This window comes from Sinocyclocheilus rhinocerous, unplaced genomic scaffold (assembly GCF_001515625.1).
Source record: "Sinocyclocheilus rhinocerous isolate Xijiao unplaced genomic scaffold, SAMN03320098_v1.1 scaffold23, whole genome shotgun sequence".
NCBI classification, from domain to species: domain Eukaryota; kingdom Metazoa; phylum Chordata; class Actinopteri; order Cypriniformes; family Cyprinidae; genus Sinocyclocheilus; species Sinocyclocheilus rhinocerous.
The window spans coordinates 194492-202852 of NW_015644367.1; the positions used below are offsets into that span (position 1 = coordinate 194492).

General features: G+C 38.0%; 1 protein-coding gene across 1 annotated transcript in view; it reads left to right on the forward strand.

Moving 5' to 3' along the window:
- Window positions 1-5292, forward strand: part of LOC107758241 (2-oxoisovalerate dehydrogenase subunit alpha, mitochondrial-like) — a 10990-nt gene extending 5698 nt beyond the window's left edge. The window contains exons 6-8 of the mRNA XM_016575930.1: window positions 1112-1318; window positions 1409-1550; window positions 3865-5292. Coding sequence (XP_016431416.1) covers window positions 1112-1318; window positions 1409-1550; window positions 3865-4207 — 692 coding nt within the window. The 3' untranslated portion in view covers window positions 4208-5292. The remainder of the gene's footprint in view (window positions 1-1111; window positions 1319-1408; window positions 1551-3864) is intronic.
- The last annotated feature ends 3069 nt before the right edge of the window (window positions 5293-8361 follow it).

Consider the following 8361-nt stretch of genomic DNA (forward strand, 5'->3'; position numbering starts at 1 on the left):
TCATCACGACTTGCCTAAAATAAAATCTATAGATATAAAACAGTTCAAGCATATCACAATGTTTAAACGTTAAACCTAGATAAATGTGCGCTATATCCAATAGTTTGTGCGGAGAGTGGAAACTGAAGCGCGCTTTGCAGGACATAGAGGCGCCAGCGCGATCACATGCATTTTTTTCAGTGGATACGCTGTAATTTTTACTCATAAAGGTAAGAGTAATACATCATTCGTAACTGTAAAGGGTCTACTTTTATTTGTGTGCACTCACAATATCTACAAAACGTTTTTATAAAATAAAGAAAACAAACATGATGCGCTTTCTGCCATCTTGTCTTGAACAGGAGCGCTTACAAAAATGAACCGAAAGTCAGCGAATACATGTCTCACAGACATGATAAATATATCTATAGAAAGCTTTAAATGACTACTTAACGAAATAAAACAAATCAAAAACAAAAACTCTTTCATTATAATCATAATCCGTAAAGATGCACTTCTCTCTAAAGGCGCGTCTAATGAGGAGATGGCGAGTCAGGATCGACAACTTCATCCTTGCGACACCGACTCAGAAAACACTAGTTTATTAGTAAATAATTCAAATATCTCCTTACTATTTCCCTCCTGACACATTCATGCATGGTAATTACTTTTGCCAGTGCTTTGAGGCAAGCTTTAGCCTATTGTGTGCATTTGAAAGCAGAACTGTTCAGCTGCGCTGACGGCACACGCTCTGCTGCTGGACACTAAACGCCGTCTAGCCGCTCTTGACAGTCGCGGCAGCACGGTCTCGTATTGTTTCCACCAGCGCGGCAAATTATTATATTTTTTTCATCACTAATTGATGGATGTCTAAAATATAAAAATCTCAAGTCACGCTTCCGTGCGCGTCTTACAGATTGCAACTTACAATCGCAACTTCATTGTGCTGTTACTCCTTTCAAGCCGAATTTCACAAAATTGTCATGTGTCACAACACAGCATCATGTGTTTTATTAATGGTGAGTATAATGAATAATGAATGAATAGAAAGGTAAAAAGAACAGCATTTATTTTATACAGAAATGTGTCATTTTTGATGAATAAAAGTATTAATTTCTTTAAAATTCTGTAGCGGCTGGGGCGGCGTACGCAGTGAAGAGGGAGAACGCAAACCGTGTGGTGATCTGTTACTTTGGAGAGGGGGCCGCCAGTGAGGGAGACGCACATGCTGGATTTAATTTTTCAGCCACACTTGAGTGTCCTCTCATATTCTTCTGCCGCAACAATGGTTATGCGATCTCCACACCGACCAATGAGCAGTACAGAGGAGATGGTATTGGTAAGTATGTATGTCACAAACTCCCATGTGAGTCGCTGCGTTTCATTTGTCTTATGTGTTTTTTTTTTCTTCTCCCCTTTTTGTCCATAGCTGCTCGAGGTCCAGGATATGGACTGATGTCGATACGTGTAGATGGAAACGATGTTTTTGCAGTGTACAATGCCACAAAGGAGGCACGACGTAGAGCGGTGGCTGAAAACCAGCCCTTCCTTATTGAAGCCATGACCTACAGGTAGAGTGTATCCTCATGTAAACCAAATGAATGAAACTAGCTGAATTTTAGGAAGTACAACTTCCACTGCATTCTATTAACTATAAGCAGCCCATTTGGCACAGTGTAGACCTCGAGGAGACCACAAGGGTGCCATTTGGGGTAGAGCCTGTTATTACTGTGTGTAGGGTGGCAAACTCAGCAGAAAACACTATGAGATGCACTGTAAACCTATTTATCAACACAATGTTTTGCAGTGTAGGCTTTTATGAAACCGCATAAAATATGTGTGAGAGAACTACTTGCCTATTGCATGAAAAACGTGTGTCAGGTTTGATGCTAGTCTCTCACACAGAATGAATCTGCTTGAATCCAGGCAGTTTAAGCAGATTATAGTTTTCCCTTTGTGGTTTGGATTCTGTTTGTCCATTCATTACCAGTTCAATGTAAATTTGATCTTCCTCTTTATGTAGATTTGATTTCTCAAGTTCCTGAGAGGCCCACTTCTGATAACTGCTCGATAATATATGGTCATTATTCAAGGAAATACTCAAGGAAGTAACCCAGAAATAATTTCAACAATCCTTCAGAAATCATTCTAAAATGCTGATTTGGTGCTCAAGAACGATTCTAATTATTATCAATTTTGAAAACAGTTTGAAACCGTTGTGCTGCTTAATGATTTTGTGAAAACCATGTTACATTTTTTCATTGTTCTTTGATGAATAGAAAGTTCAAAAGAACAGCATTTATTTGAAGTAGAAATGTTTTGGACAATATAAAAGTCTTCACTGTCACTTTTGATCAATTATGCAGCCTTGCTGAATGAAAGTATTAATTAATTTTTCTTTAGTTAAAACAAGCAGCGTTGAGCCAAGAGGAACAAGACAAAAATCTCATACTGCTTAATACACAGCTTTTCACCACATAAATAATTATGGAAATATTAAATATTGAAATTTGCACACTGTGACTCTGTTTGGAGGGTACGTTTTTTTAAAAATGTTTTAAAATGACTTATGACTTATGTTAAGATAATTTGAACGGATGGCTTCAACAAAAGCGTATACCATCAGTTAACAACCTCTAAGCTCACAGTAGACCTTTCTTTAAAGGTTTATGAGGTATCATTAAAAATCTGTTTTCCTATGTAGAAAATGAATGGACTTTTTCTTTTCAGAACCCACTGTTGCACTCTATAACAGACCTTGGAATATTGTGACTGACCAATCAAAATCAAGCATTTTGTAGAGCTGTGTAAAATATGTGAATATATATAGATATATAGATATTATTTTATTTCAGACTCAAAGGTCCATATCAAAGGACATACAAATAAATACATAAAAAGGACGTAATTTTAAAGTATACAGATTTTTGTTCTAATGTTTCCCCCCAAAAAAGAGGAATACCTTTAGACCATGGATGCACAAACCTCTACACACGGGTTTTCCCGGCTTACATGTGGGATGGGCGCAGACTCAGGCAGTTCCATCACACATAATCGCTGATTTATATCTGCCATCACCACATGAAGATCTTAAAGGGGTGCTATTATGCTTTTTCACTTTTTCAACTTTAGTTAGTCTGTAATGTTGCTGTTTGAGCATAAAAAAGATCTGCAAAGTTACAAAGTTCAAAATCCAATTCAAAAGGAGATATTTTATTTAACAGAAATCACTTTTCAAAAACTAGTTTGGACTACAATGCATATTTTCCGGGATTTGTGATATCACTGGTTGAGCTGCTCTAGAGAAGGCAACGAGTGTTATCACTATGTCGGAGACGCCGTTCATGCCAGACTGGGGAGAGAGGTGTTGTAATAATGTAAATATGTGAAAAATAATGTGTTTTTCGAACAACCTAGTATGAGAGCCTGTTCTAGTACACCCCCAAAACAAAATCAAGACTTTGTAAAAGAGCTAACAAATATTTGTCTATATTGACATAGCCTGTTTCATAGTAGCAATATCTGTACTTAATTGCACAATTTTCCCAACCAGGCAGAAACACAGGCGGTAGTTCGTCCAGATAATGAGATACAAAGCAGGGAATGTTTCCACCAACCTCGTTCAGTAATTTCAAGCAACTTTTAACATTGTCTTTTTGCGATCCCTTATGTGATACAAAGCATTGGAAAGAACTCGGGCAGAGATCAAAGACAAATTTCTTAGAGTTCTCAATCCACTCCGATCCAAAGTCATTCACATCCTGTTAGCCAGAGTAGCGTTTTCTGCTAATTTGATCTTTTGGCCAAACATTTTTTAACCACAATTTCATTGCACCCCTAGTGTTGTTCAATAAGCGAAGCCTTTATTTCCTCTTCCTCCTCCAGGATCGGTCATCACAGCACCAGTGACGACAGCTCTGCGTACCGCTCAGTCGACGAGGTGAACTACTGGGACAAGCAGGACCACCCCATCTCTCGCCTGCGACACTACATGACCGCCCGAGGCTGGTGGGGCGAGGACGAGGAGAAGGCCTGGAGGAAGCAGTCCCGAAAACTCGTCATGGAGGCCTTCGAAAGAGCCGAGAGACGTCTGAAACCCAATCCCGAGCTGCTGTTCACTGACGTCTACGATGAGATGATTCCTCTTATAGCCAAGCAGAGAGATGCCATGTGGCGGCATATCCAGCAGTATAAAGAGCATTACCCACTTGATCTCTATGAGAAATAATCTATGAGCCATGAGTGGACACAACTGGGAAACATCTTGCACGTGTCAGTTTGTTTGAATGTTTTTTCTTTCTTTCTATGCTTTTGTTGCATTAAAAAGCACAAATAGTGAAAGATGTATTGTTATCCTCAATATTTGCCACTAGAGGCCTCCGCACTGTCATTTTGTGCCTTGGAAAATGATGTAAAAGAAGGAATGTTAGAAATCAGTTGTACTGGCCTAATGTAGCACATGTTCTCATTGTTCTAACAGCCCATAAATACAGTATCAGTACATTGGCATAATGTTATCAATCCAGTCACTAGGGTTTCTTCATTTAAAGCATGAAAATATTTAGTGATTCCCATGATTTTTCTTATCTCTATGAAGAACATCAAGTGTTCTTCATTCAGTATCTTTAGAATATGGGTGTTCAAATCACTGTAAATGTTCAGCATTGATTTCTTATTTCTCCACAAACAACACTAATATTTATTGATGGTGATGTTAGTGTGACACATGCTTTGTGAAACGGTCATTTGTGTGTATTATTACCCTCAGACTTTCCACTCCAAACTGAGTTATTAATAAGTAAATATACAACATACTGTTACTGTAATGATGTGGTTTGTTTTCTGTTTTTTAATAATGAACTTAACAAACTTACTGTGTGAGACTGACTCAACTGTTACATGACATGATTGTTGTGTTTGAGATTTATTCTGATTAGCTTTAGAGGTTTGTAAATTGTATTTTAAACAATAAAAATGCTCACAATATGTAATCACTGATATAGTGAAGTACTTACTGAAGGTATTCTATATAAAAATTGCTTACTGTACGTAGCCTATAAGAAAATGTTGTATAGTCTTGAAGCCTGTTTTATGGAGAGCATGGTGGGTTTAAGTACGTAATAACTGCTGGTGATTGAAGCGTTATGCAGACTAATAATGTTCAGTGTGTTGTGAAGAGTTCATTATGAATGAGGGCTGAACAAACTGGTAACTAGTGCAGAAGAATGACTGGAATGCAAAGTAATCTGGAGGTCAGTGAAAACTGTTGATTTGAATTGTAATATTATTTCACAATATTACTATTTTCATTGTATTTTTTTGATCAAATCAATGCAGCCTTTGTGAGCATTAGATACTTCTTTCTAAAACATTAAAAACATCTCATGAACCCCAAACTTTTGAACAGTATAGTGTCATATCACATTAAATATGAAAAAGCTACAATTATAAAAATTTTCAGCTTTCCCCCCAGGAGAATATATACACTGCTTTAAATAAAGCAAATACTGAAGGATTGGATTGGATCATTGTTGCAGTAATTAACATGTTTCTGGAATGTTATATGTTTTGCAACAATTCTTTTAACCCTAACTGATGCAGTATGCAGCTTTTTATTTCTCAAGATGTACATATACATATGTACATATTTCAGGAAGTCATGGCTGTATAATTTCATGTTCCTAGTCACCCTGGTGTGCTAAAACAAATGCAAATATGAATGGGAATATGCTTTAGAGATATTTTACTCAAGAATTTAGGTTAGATTAACATTAGATGTTTTTTTGAAAGTTTTGAATGAAAGATCAAATGGATAAACAATGCACCATTAGTAAATGTGATACAAAAGGACATGTTTTATAAAAATTAATTTTTTTCCTTTTCCAGGAACCCTGTGACTTAACCTCAATCGTACAATAATGCAATCATAATATAATATGCAAATCATAATAGCATCAATTTTAGCATTTGTGCTATTTGTGTCCTGCAGGGGATGCAATCTTCACAATCAATTTTTGACCCTGTTTGAATGTTACATTCAGCATGATATTAAACTCTCAAACAGTTACACTCACACAAATGTTCAAGGCTGTCAGAGTCCATTTTTAGGCATTTTGCTCATAGCGGTTCTAGAGAGCTCCCTCCATATATCATTCAAGTAATCACTGACCTTTTTGGGGGGGTCAGATAAATTTCCTCCTCTTCTAACAGTGAAGCTAATTTATCCAGGGGCGGACTAACCCATTAATCAAAGGTCGGCAACCACCTTGGGCCCCCAAAAGCCAAGGGCCCCCTAAAATGCTTTTCAAATATGAGATGCGCATTAAGCGCGGACACGCAAACGGTTGCTGTTTAAGGTGTTTATTACCATGACAGCTGTCTGTGTGTCCGCGTTGAACGTGCTTCTTGTGTATCCTGCTTGTAGCAAATGAAAATATCATACATCTGAAGCTGTAATTAAATATCGAGCAACAGTGTGTATATATGTTTACTGTAATTTATTACTTGTGTGTAAATGTATAATTTCCTTTTTTTGTTTAATTTAAATTTGTAGTTAAAATAACTAAAAATAAATGTATTGTCACGATCACCAACTGGAGTGTCCTTGATAACCACCAGAGGGCACTCCATCCCATACCTCTGTCAATCAGTCTTGGACTTCATTTCCCACTCTTGTGTATCCTGCTTGTAGCAAATGAAAATATCATACATCTGAAGCTGTAATTAAATATCGAGCAACAGTGTATATATATGTTTACTGTAATTTATTACTTGTGTGTAAATGTATAATTTCCTTTTTTTCAGTTTAATTTAAATTTGTAGTTAAAATAACTACAAATAAATGTATTGTCACGATCACCAGCTGGAGTGTCCTTGATAACCACCAGAGGGCACTCCATCCCATACCTCTGTCACTCAGTCTTGGACTTCATTTCCCACAAACCTTTGCCCAGACTCATCAGTACTCATTGTTTGCACCTGTGTCTCCTTAACCCTGTCTGCTCACCCTATCAGTGCGTTCCAAACGGGATATATCGCCCTCCGAAAGGCACTTCGGGGTGAAAATAATCATGGCCGCCATATTGAAGAGTCGTTCCAAACCGAAGTGCTCAAAACTGGCCACTTCAAAAGGCCCTTATATATAGCCTGGTTCATTCAGTCATTCATGGTGAAGTCCTGCATGTGTTGCAGCTGCATTACTTTGTTTGCCTCAGCCCTGAACTCTGTCATTGTTTGGACTGCTTATTGTGGGAGGTAGAGCAGAGGGGGAACAGGGGGAGGGATGGAGGGCCAGGCCCATGGACAGAAAGTAGGACTGAAGATTGAGGCGAATCGGGGAGCCAGGGTGGAGCTGAAGGAGCAGGTATCCAGGGTGGGGCCAGCAGATCAGAAAGCAAGGGCGGAGCCGAAGACCACCACAGCAGGGCCAATGGAGCAGTGGTTGATCGTGACATGTATATTAAAGTTTAGAATTAGACAGCCTTTGGAGAGTGTATGCAATTGGGCTGACCCCAGGCATATACAGTAGGCTTACGCCGGTAACTCATCAGTGGACTTTCCTCATTAACATAGGATATTTTTTAGCACTTTTCTCATTGTCACTAATTCAAGTTTTTATATTAATGAATCTCTGAAAGGAACCGACTGTCTTCAGAAAAGTTTCGATGGAATTTTCATTTTGTCTGTAAAGTATATAAAGTAGCGTTTTTGAGCGCAGAGCTGCTTTGTTTACAGCTGTCACCGGGGAAACCGATATATTTCCGAAGTTCTAAAAGCGCCTCCTACTGGCAGAGAATGAATGTGCATTTTCAATAATCCAGTCTACAGTTTTTCATCAGAAAATCCACCCACATAACCCTGTTTTAAATTAATATAATACTTTATACTTCTGACTCATCCCTTTTCTTAAAAAAAAATGGTTTAAAGGCTCATTTGTGAGGTTTATCATTTTATAATATATATATATATATATGAAGAGTTTGGTTCCAAAACGCGATAAACAGACAGTAATGGCGGCGCTTTGAAAACACCCGGCATCCTAGTTTTCCTCATCTATTTTGTACCTTGTGATCAACAAACAAGGGCTGCACGATAAATCGCATGTGATTGTCATGCGCATCTCATCAGTAAAGCCGGTTCTGTGATTAATAGTACCGGTAAATCTCCATCACGTGCTTTCAGATGTAGTGGCATTTAAAGGGGTCATATAATGCTACATGCACTTTTACAAATTGTTTGAACTGAAATGTGTGTTGGCAGTGTGTGTACACAACCACCCTATAATTATAAAAATCCACCCAGTGGTTTTTTGTTAATCTATTAAAATCTTTACCCCTTTCTCAAATCGAGCTGATCTCAGATGCCTGTCTGTGTGATGTCACA